The sequence below is a fragment of the Calidris pugnax genome, unplaced genomic scaffold (assembly GCF_001431845.1).
Source record: "Calidris pugnax isolate Ruff unplaced genomic scaffold, ASM143184v1 scaffold326, whole genome shotgun sequence".
NCBI lineage: Eukaryota > Metazoa > Chordata > Aves > Charadriiformes > Scolopacidae > Calidris > Calidris pugnax.
This window is the reverse complement of record NW_015091265.1, coordinates 333617-347017: the sequence shown is the minus strand read 5'-3', so window position 1 is coordinate 347017 and position 13401 is coordinate 333617. Positions and strand designations below refer to the sequence as shown.

Genomic DNA, 13401 nt, shown 5'->3' with positions numbered 1-13401 from the left:
CCTGTGCTATGGTCAGACCCCAAGGCTGGCCTAAACAGACAGTCATTAGGTGAATCTGGTTGTAAAATACCCACTTAAGAGGTCTGTAGCATTTTCTAGGTTGACTGATGATTTTCTTTGGTCTAGTGTAAATGTAAGTTTTCTCCACTGTCCTGATAATGCTGCTGCACACAAAACCAGACCCTGTATGACCTTTGATGGAGACATTAAACTTTACCAAGTTAAAGTTAAAAAGCTTGTCTAGGAAAATAGCGTTCCTTCAAATTCAGTTTAAAAGAAATAAGGTCCAGTCATCAGTTTGCAGCTTTCCTTAGTTACATATTTATTTTGTAAGCTGTCTGTAAGCCAAAGAATATCAGCTGTGCTATTTTTCTTTTTACAGCTAAGATTATTTTATCTAGGCGAGGAGTTTACAAAACCCTGTACAGCTCACCCATACAGACATAACTGCTATATTACACATGTGTATACTTTCACCTCAAAGCACAAATCCTATAATTAAATTTCAGAGACAAATTATTTTGTTGTCAAGGCCACGAGGAATAACAAGTATACTGTATTTGCAATATATACGGAATGCTTTATGGTGAAGCTTAACTTCACTTTGAGATGCAAATCCATGTGTTATCCTTTCAGATGATTAAAACAGCTTAACAGATCAATTAATACTGTAAGTAAGGATTTTTGAAAGCTACACAACTGTTCCCTATAAATTAAAGACTTCTTTTTTCAGCCTTTCCCTCTACCTACTTCTCTTTCTCTCAGGAATTTAATTTTTTTGTATAGCAAATGGAAAACTGCCCTGGGAAAGGGTTTGGTGAGTGGACTGTTTGGTGGATGAGGAATTGGTTGGATGGTCACATCCAGAGAGTAGTGGTCAACGGCTCAATGTCCAGATGGGAATTGGTGACAAGGGGTGTCCCTCAGGGCAATCCCCACCAGTACTGTTTAATGTCTTCAGCAAAGACACAGACAGTGGGATTGAGTGCACCCTCAGTAGATTTGCAGATAACATCAATCTGAGTTGTGTGGTTGACACACCTGAGGGAAGAGATGCCATCCAGAGGGACATTTGGACAAGCACAAGAAGCATGCCCATGTGAACCATGATGTTCAACAAGGCCAAGTGCAAGGTTCTGCATCTAGGTTGGGGCAAGCCCTGGAATATAGGCTGGGGGATGAAGAGACTGAGAGCAGCCCTGCCAAGAAGGACTGGGAGGTACTGGTGGATGAAAAGGTGGATATGAGTCAGCAATGTGTGCTCGCAGCCCAGAGAGCCAACCACATCCTGGGCTGCATCAAGAGAAGTGTGGCCAGCAGGCCAAGGGAGGCGATTCTGCCCCTCTACTCCACTCTCTTGAGAGCTCATCATGTTCAACAAGGCCAAGTGCAAGGTTCTGCATCTAGGTTGGGGCAAGCCCTGGAATATAGGCTGGGGGATGAAGAGACTGAGAGCAGCCCTGCCAAGAAGGACTGGGAGGTACTGGTGGATGAAAAGGTGGATATGAGTCAGCAATGTGTGCTCGCAGCCCAGAGAGCCAACCACATCCTGGGCTGCATCAAGAGAAGTGTGGCCAGCAGGCCAAGGGAGGCGATTCTGCCCCTCTACTCCACTCTCTTGAGAGCTCATCAGAAGTACTGCATCCAGCTCTGGAGCCCTCAGCAGAAGGAAGACATGGACCTGTTGGAGCGAGTCCAGAAGAGCACCACAAAAATTATCAGACAGATGCAGCAATGAAGTAAGGCTGAGAGAGTTGGGGTTGTTCAGCCTGGAGAAGAGAAGGCTCCAAAGAGACTTTATTGTCTCTCAGTACTTAAAGGGGAAAGAAAGGGACGAACTTTTTAGTAGAGCCTGTAGTGATAGGACATGGGGTAATGGTTTTAAACCGAAAGAGGGTAGATTCAGGCTAGATATAAGGAAGAATCTTAATTTTATTGTTTTTACAATGGGCGTGCTGAAACACTGGCACAGGTTGTCCAGAGAGGCAGTAAATGCCCCATCCCTGGAAACACTCAAGGTCAGGTTGGACAGGACTCTGAGCAACCTGATCTAGTTGATAATGTCCCTGCTCATTGCTGGGGCATTGGAATAGTTGACCTTTAAAGGTCCTTTCTAACCCAATTTATTCTATGAATACCCTCTTGCTCTTCACAGCATTCTTTTGGTTCTTCCTCAAGCCCTAACAAGAGGTGTTTAATAAAAGAGGAAAATGCGTAGCCCAAAAGCAGTGCAAGACATGCAGTCAGATGGTGTGAAGTACAAAAAACCCAGCTGAAGCTGTCCAGGAAAGTTATCCTTCCTTCTCAAAACCCTGCACTTCACCAGCATATGTGAAAGATGAAGAAAAGTAGAAAGGTCTGACTTATATCCTTATATACCTAGGATGGTATCTGGGGAACTGCTGCTTCTCTCTCCATCTTAACGGCCCTGTCAAGCCATGACTTTGTATAGGGGCATGTAGATGAAAAAAGCAGTGTCAAGCAGTCTGTTGCAAGGAGTGCCTGAAATCTTGCTGGAGATGGGGACAAGTGCACCCTAGATACAGGAATCAAAATAGCAGAGACTTGAAGTGATGGCAAAGGCTCAAGAAAGCAGGTAGCATAGTTGCAAAAGAACAAGCAGAGTGGAAGGAGGGGCAGATAATTATCTTCCACCTGACAAGAAGCAACAGAGACAGGCACAACACAGATTCAAATAAATTTGCTATAAATTGTTTTTAAGTATATCCATCTGTCTCTGCAGAAGGATTCTTTCACGGAAATGGAAAGCAAATCTACACAGGTGAAGCCTCTTTACATTAGAAAATACTGTCTTACACAGCTTTGTATTGGAAGAGTTGATTACTGTAGCAAGGATTTAAAATTTTTTCATTAAGAACTCAGAAAATATCCATGTAAATTTAGAAGCAAACTTAAGTATGAATTTCTAACAATCATTTTACTATTCCAGATTCCCAGAGGAAGAGTCCATGCTTAAAGTACACCCTTCACAACTCTAATTTACTGAAAGCCTCTTACCTGTACCATAAATCAAAAAGAACAACTGTTAAAAGAGAGACAAATGTTGTAAACCAGTCAAGCACAAAATTAAACTGTTAAAGATAGCCTGAAAGATAAAGCTTGTTCTCTTTCTCAGTTCAGCAGACTGATTGCATGTAAAAATCCGTTTCAGTTTCATTTTCTTGAAAATTAAGAAAATTAATATATTCTGTTTCTGTGAGAGATAAATATATTCATGGTCTTTTTCTCTTCCCTAACACAGGAGGGACTGGGAACCAACATTATAAGAGAATTGTTTTTCTCTTTGCTCTAGTGTCACTGCTATCCGCATGTCAAACATGCAGATGGTTTCAGTCTTTCTCCCTTCCATACTTGTCTCACTTACATCACCACATTATTTTCATTAAAAGTGCTGAATTTCTAGGTCGTAGCACTAACAATGAGAGCAGGGAAAGTGGGAAGAAGTAATGTCTGAGAAATTAACACATCCAAGTTGTCCATGATGCTATCATTTCACAGGGAAAAATTTATGTCCCAAGTCAACTTCAAAGAAGAATAAATTTAAAAAAATATTTTAGGATTTTAAAAAAAATGTACAAGCAAACATTCTTAGGATATTAAAAAAAAAATTTTAAAATTGCATGCTAGCTTAAGAGTCCCTCTCCATGTGAATACGTGCACTTTAGCTGCAGGTTACTGCAACATTTTCGCTGATACTTTGAGCAAAGCAAAACATGCAACTGATGTTCTGATCATAAGAGCAAGCTGGCACCAGAAATACATAAGCTGCTTCATAGTATGTTGGCTCCCCCAGAACAAAGTAGAAGTCCAGTTAGATTGCCTCTCAATGAAAGCAGACAAGTTACCTTCACACATAAAACACAGAACACACGCTCTAGAAGTTACCATGGACTAGCCAAGATGCAGGACAGCCTAGAGTATGGAGTTACCACACCAAAGTACTGAGGTAACTGTATCCTTTGTAAAGGATTTTACTTTCATTCAAAACTCACTTCCAGTCCAAACACACTTGCCAGTTGTTTGGGGTTTGGCTATTTCTAAGAAGAAAAGCCACTTACCTCTTCTTCTGGCCACCTGAAAGCACATAAACAAGTGGGTGGTTTACTGTAAAGACCTGAGCACTCTCTAGTATCTGTACATTCAACACTTCTGCAAGTCATTTACATCTGTACTTAAATACAGGTGAGAAAACTTCCAGTTTTAAGTATGTGCATGTGTGCATGCCTTCAGTCCTGTCACCTGAGTACAGGATGCAGCTACGCTGACAATTCTACAGCCCTCCAATTTACACAAGCCTGTCAAATATAATCACCTGCTCCATCACGAAAATCTCCAATTCATATAACATCTATTCCGGTTTAGCAGCAAAGAGAACATCCATTATCAAATGTCCACTTCTTTGAATGACAATTGCATTATCTGAAAACCGGAAATTCAATTACTAATATCAATCACATCAGGATAACAATGCTATTTGGGTGTTTGGGTTATTTGAATTATTTTTATTTTCTTTTTATCTTTTTATCAGAGCAATGACCTCTCTCTCAAGTTAAAAAAAAAAATAAAATGTAAATGTGAATTTTTCCTTCAAATTGGGATTATGGAACTTGAGAATTTATCACTGTTCTCTACCAAGTCACCTAATGCACCACAATTCTTTTTCTCACAGGTATCTAGGGAAAATTTGTTATTACTACCCAGCTGCTTTTATCCCTTCTGCCCCTAGGACCAGCAGCTGTCTGGCATGGTGGCGCCACCTCCTGGAGGACAGAGGTGTAGAGCTCCAGGCTCCCATCTGGGTTTGTAATTGTGAGCTTCAGCACCCTTCCCTCCCTGAGGAACTTTGACAGCTGCTGTGAAAAGTCAGCAATATATAAATATATACTGAGAGAAATAAGCAAACAACATCATAACGACCAGAGAGGAAAACAAAAAGTAGAATTAATTACATATCACCTCCTGTAGTTTCTGCTCTATCCTATAGTAATAAATCAAATGTGCCCTAAAGCATGAAAACAAACGCTTTAAAGTTTGGATTTTCCTGCTTTTTTAATAAGGTGGGGGGGTTATAATTAAAAAGTTAAATTTTGACAGTAAGAAATTGCACAAACATAAATTCAATCATTCTTTATTTAATAATTTCTCAAATACTGTGAAAAAAAAACTAAAATAATGAATATCACTAGGCAGTGAAAAATGACACAAATGCAGCTCCTGAACACATCACATTTTCCATGCTGCTTGCAATCATATGAAAAATAATGTACCTTTGAACCAGGTACAGACTGTTGGGGAAGCTTATCAGGGCACACATCTTTGCTTTTGCCTGGAGGAATTCACAAAAACGCATGGGCTGGTCAAGGTCTAAAAAGGCCAGCTGATACTCTAACAAGCAATGCTAACATTTTTTATCCACTATATTACCCAGGTTAAGATGAGTGCTCTGTACTGCATTTAGACACAGTGTTTTGCAACTGCATTCCCACGTTTTTTCTAGTGACAACTCTGAGTATGTAACAGAACAGCAATTTCATGTAAATGATGCCATATGCCTGCTTTGTGTCCCAAACTGTGAAAGGTCAGTGAGGCAGGCAATGGTGAAGAAGCAGACTTGACACGTAAGCAATTTGTCAGAAGAGATTTAAGCCCCACACTTCCCTCACCTGTAATGCCAGAGAAGACAATAATGAACTACGGTATTGAGAACAACATGTTTCATTACTGCAAGAAAATTAAATTGAAAAAAAACCTGTCCAACCATTGTTTCAGGTCATTACATGATTTGATACGTGATTTTGGAGTTTTTCTCCCTGTCTATTCAAAACAAGTGAGCTATGCCATCACCAATATTCTTCAAGTAGCTCTCCGTACAGCTGAATTGCCCAGGACATGAATTGGATTATGAGCAGTGCAAAAAGCCTCTTCAGTCAGTAAACATGTGTTCAGCGATGCATTTGTTTTTTGTATTTACAGAAAATAGCTCACATGCTGGTTTTGTACTTTACTTGCTTTTTTCCTGCTGCAAATTCAACTGCTTGTAGCTTCCATTTATACAAAACATTCTCAAGATGTTTGTCACAGCTTGCCTTTCACTTAAAAATCCATGGGAATATTACAAGCTATACAAACCATGAAACCACTAGTTTTTATGTTTACCAGCCCTTTAGATACTTTTCACTTCTCTGTTCAGCAGTTTCATTTGCAATACTGTTTACTCTCACTGTAACCATTTGGTGTCTCGGTTTTACCACTACAAACCTTCCTGTCCTTGCTCACCTACAAACCTTATGAGTTGAGCTACATAAATATATGCATGTAACTGCTCCCTGTTTTCAAAACCTCAGCATTAACTGTACGAAAGCACCCTCTGAACTGAGCAAACATCAGCTGCATAAAGATCCACAAAATTAAAAGCATTTTGTATGTATTTACAGGAATTCAAAGTTCATTACAGCTGCGTTTCTACTCCTTGACTGATGACATAAATCCATTAACTCTATCCATAAGACCAATTAGCAATGAATAGCACTATTGACATATGCATCTAATAGATCAGCTTTAGCTCACTCCTATACCCTTTAGAAGTTCACTTAAAGAGGCGGTTGTAATTCCCACTTCAAGGAACCCAAAGCACTGCTGCATTCTGCCATGGCACCACACATACTGAAACAAAAGAGCCAAAATACATCTCTTATTCTTGATTTCTCATGAACTACAATCAGGGGGCAGGATGACAAGAAACAACCAACCAGTGTCAAATATTTTTCACAATGAAAACATCAGCCATTGGAACAATCTCCCCAGGGAACTGGTGGATTCTGCAACATTGGCCACTTTTAAGATTCAGCTGGATGGTGTGCTGGGCCATCTGGCCTAGACCGTGCTTTTGACAAGAAAGGTTGGACCAAATGATCCCTGAAGGTCCCTTTCAACTGGTATTCTATGATTCTGTATGACATATCACCATCAGCCACATCACTGCTAATGCTTTGGGCTGGTAAAGAGATCTTGACAGGGCTGAAACTAGAGATTAACACACCTGTGGAGCAACGCATGTAACAGAGACCACACCTGATACGAAGATAAAGGCAGAACTGCTAAACCAGAGGAGTATCAGCACTGCACTGACCTAGTGTAAGCAGACAGAACTTGAAACATTAGTTACAGAAGTCCTTAAACACAAAGAAAGCCTGCATTGCCTGTAATGATGGAGGATCAGCCACTTGAGGCATTTGGCCTGAGAGCAGTTCAATCATAGCAGTGAGCGGGGAGGATGACTTGAGTTCTCAATGGATTTGAGAGAGATGGGAATTCCAGGGAGCAAACTCCAAGCCAAAGACAACATTGCAGTACTCAAGCAAAAGCAGAAACCTGAATGCCGTAATTAGAAGGAAAAAAAAATCTTAAACATATTCCAGGGGAGCAAGACCTAGCTACAGCCTAAACAAAGGGGCACACAACAGAGGTTGTGTCAAAACTGCCTCCCAGATTGCAGGCCCAAGCCAGTAGGAGGAAGAGAATAAAGTGAAAAATCTGTGGGCATAGACAAGAGGCTAGTTATTGTATTATCCTGATTTTAGATTGTTAGCTAGACACCAAGCAAGACACGTTAAAAAAAAAAACAAGACAGCACAGACCTGGATGAAATCATGCTTTGGGCTGGAAAGTGAAGTACTTGTGATCGGTATGTTTTCATATGGTGTCAAAGAATGCTACAGAATAGAACACTACCAGTGTTCACATAAAAAAGGGCAAATGGAAAAAAAAAATACAAAGAGGAGCACTGGGGCACTCTTAAGATGCACTGGATAGAAGTACCACATATTTCAATGAAACAAAAGAGGGTCATACGAGAAAAGCAAGAAGAACCAAAAGGGAAAGGACTCTCAAAACCAATTTCATGAAGACCATTACAGGCCAAATCTTAAAGCATCCAATATGTTGAGGAGGATGGATATTGACCTTTGACCATGAAAAGCTTGGAGTAGACAACACAGTGTTTTCCTATAAAAACATACTTTTTTTTTTTGATGGCAACAATGTTTTCTTGGTTTTCTAGAAAAAGGGAAACTAGAAGTGTTAAAAGATTTTCCAGCCAGGCCAACACTTACAAACAGATGTTGCTAATAGAACAGAACAGTACCCACCAGAACAGTTTGTTCTGAACCAGTTTCCATAACCTATTTTTAACTTACGTTTTGCTTTTGAAGGAAAGTTCTCCACCAAAGCCGACCTCAAGTTCACCGTCCTCAAATAGTACTTTCTAGTCATTAAATCTATCCTTGAATAGTACTTTCTAGTTACTAATTTTTATGGACAATGCCTGCCATTAGAAGCATTTCATTTACTACCTGAAACATGCTAGAAGCAAACAAACATGAAACCATGCCACACATTTCAATACATTTACTTCCATGAGTTTTAAATTGTGAAAGGGAAAAGTTCGTAACTTGTAACACAAATCTACACCACAAGTTAAACTATTTTTTAAAGCTTACTCAAGTTGGCAAACATCACAGTTTAATCCAAAAAGTACAATCTTTACCAAAACATGGATGTATCTAACTTTATTTAAATCAGCAGTAAAATACCTATTGATTATGCCTCAGATTTCTCCCTTTACCCCAAGTATGCAATTTAACTAAACTGGCTTCATACTAACTGAATTAGAACTCCACTGTATGAATAAATCAAACAGCTATATAATCTTACTACAGAACTTTGCTTGCTGCTCATTACATTAACATCCATGCCTTACTTGGGCATGAAGAACTTCAAAACCAGGACCAAAACTTCCACTTAACACTGCAAACTGCTTTCTTGGGTACAGCTCGAACTGCTGCTTTTAGACAATTCTTAAACAGCTCTGCTTCTGCTTCTATCATTTATTAACTTAGTGTAAAATTTGCTTTATTCATTGTATTGTGAGACTGTGTTTACAGCCACATATAAATGGGTGAAACTAATTTCTCCACTGATCTGCAGGATAAGCAAACCTTTCACTATCACCGTACTGCATAAAGCTTAAAAAGAGGCTACTTTCCGTTGTGCATTTTATTTGCACTTTCATTCCTGGCTCAAAACTCTTTACAACTATTTAACATTAATCCACAGAAATAATTTCTACCATAATGAAGTACTCCTTAGGCTTAAGTAGCAGCTCTTGGTGATTGTCAACCATATTCAAACACTAAAACTTTTCTGATTATTTGGTTCTTGTTTCTGATTAAAAAAAATAAATCAGAAGAGCAGCACCCTGCCACTCAGCTGTTTTTTCCTTCTGTGACAAGTGTTCATTTGATGTACATTTGGCTGTGAAAATGTACACAATACTAAAATAGAAGCACCAGTAAATAGTGTGAATGACATAGCTGCGCCTGGACATAACTCTGGTGACAAGAACAGGAAGAGCAAAGCAAAGAATTCCCTAAGGAGGAAATACGCACATTTTATTTTTGCAGAATAAAGGCAAAGAGACAAGTACACCAGTATATAATATTCACATTTTGTCTTTGTATATTTAAAAAAAAAAAAACAAAACAACAAAACACAATAGGACTTGAAGGAAAACACACAGATACTTTCAACTGTGTCAATATAACCAGGCACTGAAACAGATTTTATCTGCTTTCATAAATCTGCAGTGGTTTATCTGGACTAAATAGTTTAGATTTTTTTAATAACCATCAGCACAGTCTTTGTGCTGGGGGAGACCAAGGCCACATCACCTTGGTTATTTACTGTGAACTTCTACTATGCAACATCTAAAACCAAATCATTCCCTGAGTTACTCAGACAACCCCTGATGCAATTCTTACATGATATGGGCATGCAGTGGGCAGAAACACCCCTCTCTTCTCTGCTCCTAAGCACTCCAAGCTGCACAACTCCTGGGACTATTTTTCTCTCCCATCTGTACCCTATTTTTATAAATTCGGTGGTTTTCCACTGCGTTATAAATATACAAAGTGATGAGAAGCCTCTTTGAAACACAAGATCCTAGTTCTTATTCTTTTAGTCAGAAAAGTCTGCAAAAAATTATAGAAACAGAACCTTTCCCAGATAACAGATGATTCTAACCAGGAGTTATTAGAAAAAAGTGGATGAAGAATGAAATTACCAGGTCATAACCAAATTTGAATACTTTATATACTCAATATGTATTAAAATAAGATTACTGACTGTATAAAAGCACTTGTATAAAAACTTGAGCCTAGTTAAAAGCACAAGAAAGTAGCACCTTGGAATCACTGAAATTAATATTAAATACTTCAGGGCCCTCTAGTGGTTAATCTTTGATATGCGAAAACCCATGAAGAATTGGTTTTGAAATTAGGCTACTGAAGCATACTAAAGGAACATGCCTATAATTAAGGACATTTAGGCTGGAGAGTTCCCTAGCAAATTACCAGAAAGGGGAAAAACCCCTACAAATTAATATATGGTATTTTTTATTATCAATGAAATGAAAAGTTACTAACATTCTCACCTGTGCATAGCTGGGAAAAAAAACCAAACCAAAACAAAAAAAACCCAAAAACCACAACACAAAACAATTGCTCTCTCTGCATCAGAATTATCTTAATGCACAAAAATACTTGTTTCTGAAAAGTGCACTTGCATTATACCTTCCTCTGGCTTCCACAAAACTGCCAGTGCTCAACACCAGCAACAAAAAACCCAAAATACACAAAAATAAGAATTGTTCACCTTCATTATAGTATATTCAGAAATATTTTGGACATACTCCTATGGAATTGATTTGCAAAAGAGAAAGTTACCAAAGTAAAAGGATTAGCAAGGCAAAAAATGACATCTGTTGGCAAACAGAACAGGTTTGTTACTTCCTAATCTGGTATTTTATCCACCCAAATCTTAACAAGCCATTTTACTGCAAGGAAATACATTGATATTGCTTGCTTAGTACATCTAATTACAGTTGACCTTTTCAAATGCTTATGGCTTTGCAGTCTGTACATGAGCTGAGGGAGCAGAAGTCTAGTATGACAAGAGCACACTTCCCTACGAGCGTAAGCATCACAACACCGCTGAATACACCCCTTTCACAAGCCACATTTTCTTAAGATCCCTAACACCAAATCAGACGTTTTCCATCATTCTTCTCAGTCTTTCCTCTTCTATACACAAGCCCTTGAAAGCTTGGTAGCTGAGTACAGCAACATCTGTGCAAGTTCTTACATGATGTGCCACAAAATGAGCGACTGACTAAGCAGCTCAGCTGTCTGAAGCATTAGGGGCAGCTACAAGATGATGACTTGGGCAGTGTTTAAGTGAGGCAGTCCAGGTATGGAGTTGATTTATCTGTCAGGTGGCTGCCATCCACGTGACTGTGATGTATTTGTTGACTTTACGATACAGGAGGCTGTGTGGGGATACAATAAGGGGGTGGGGGTGAGGAGGACATTTGTGTCTTCCCGCCAGTACAAAACTTTGCTGATGGTTAATACATTCATTTTTCTTTGGCTTTCTTTAGCTCCAGTTTTGTTAAGACATAAAAGAAAAATATCCTTTCTGACTAGTTCATTCAAAACAGAATTGCTAAGCTCTAAGTTAGCTCTCTACAGCCCAGAGCTGCATGGTTAAAAAAAAATAAAAAAGTGAAAAACTGATATATTCCCACAAAAATTGCATCTGCAAGATTTCACAAGTTCACCACGTATGTTCAGAGGATTGCTTTATCCTTTATCTATCATCCTGCAAACTACATCCTATTCTGTCTTTATTCCACACTAAAACTGATATAGAAAATAAGTAACAAATTTACTCTTGAAATACACAGAGAACTCAGAATATAAACAGATGATCAGTCACAATACTTCCAAGTCTGCATCCAAGTTCAAGACAGTGTAACAGGACAAACAGCATGAAACACCAGTTACAAAGGCTTTCTATAGCTATCTACATTAATAGAAAAAAAGCTTAATGCCTCTCAGAGATCTTAAGACTATGAGAAACAAGAATAACCGCCATATAACACTACTTTCAGATCTCAAAGCATGAGCTCTGAAAGAAATCAAATTGATCACGTGACAGGGAGTGTGGGAGCAAGACAATCAAAATGAAAACAACAAATGCTTAGGCATACAAATCTTTCATAAGCCTGAGACAGAAGCCAGGAATTTCAGGCTAAATACAATTTAAGAACAAGTGCCCGGAACTTAGTGGGATTTGGGGAATTTTCAATGCAGCAGCAAACTGCAAGAGCAGTCACTCTGAAATGGGCCTTTACAGAACCACACATTCACACTTACTTCTGGGTGTAAACTCTATCAATAGCTATGCTGCAATGAGAAAGAGAAGGAGAAGGAGAGGGAGAGGGAGAAAGAAGCAAAATCTCCATAGAACATACCTCATGGACGTAATACTGTTGATGAGCTTCTCAGATTGATCTGACAAGCTAGATGGAAGTATTATTTCAACTGGTTGCAGGCGCAAAACCCGACTCTCTAATTCTAAGCGAGATGCACAGTCCCGAAAACTGTCAAAAATTACTTCTCCAGTAGTTGGTTGGACTGCCTGTCAAATAAAAAAAATAAACATTGAATATTTAAATTTTATGGGAGTGTTTCAGTGACTCAAATTGTTAAGCCAGAAGGAAAATTTATGGTGTGTAGCACAAAATTATATAGGCTTAGTCAAAGATGGCAGATCAAAAAATATAATTGTATTTTTCAAATCTATGATATGATACTAACTTCAAAAGACTACCACAATTTTGCCTTTGTAAATGATAACTATACCTTAAAAATGTAAATGTGCTCTTATCATCCATGCTCAACCACTAGGGAAATCTGTATTATTGGAAGTCTACAGAAGGTGCATGCAATTCAGCCTGGAAATTGTCATCCTAGCACATGCTTTTGTTGTTCTCTCCCAGCTGCAATGGGACATTCAAATACAGGCACAACCAAGATGCTTTTAAATTACCAGCAGACTGGGCTTAAGTTATCATTGTGTTTTGCCAATCATACAATCCTGGTTTTAATATTCACCATAAAAGAGAATACTAGTCTGAAGTGTAGTCTTTTCCTCTAAGAACAGCATTTTGTAGAGGAAAAAGATACTCAAAAGCTTTAAAATATTGACCCTAAAAATGTTTAGACTTCAAAATTAGTAAAACACCCAAACTAATGATTTCCCTGTACTTCATTAAAACACAGGTACGTTTTCAAGTGATATGGCAGCAAAAACTATACCAGGAATAGCCAACTATAAACTCCAGACCTTTTTTTTTCTGCAGTTTTCAATATAAAGCCATCACAGTTTACACACAGTTGGTATCTTACCTACACTGCACCTTGTCACAAAAACACAAAAAACCCACAAAAAAATCTAAAGACAGAACACTTATTAATTTAA

General features: G+C 38.6%; 1 protein-coding gene across 2 annotated transcripts in view; it reads right to left on the bottom strand.

Annotated features, from left to right (window-relative positions):
• MSH3 (mutS homolog 3) overlaps positions 1 to 13401 on the bottom strand; it is a 117379-nt gene that overhangs the window by 91121 nt on the left and 12857 nt on the right. For both annotated transcript variants that reach the window (XM_014960528.1, XM_014960527.1), the window contains exon 8: positions 12392 to 12558. In XM_014960528.1, coding sequence (XP_014816014.1) covers positions 12392 to 12558 — 167 coding nt within the window. The remainder of the gene's footprint in view (positions 1 to 12391; positions 12559 to 13401) is intronic.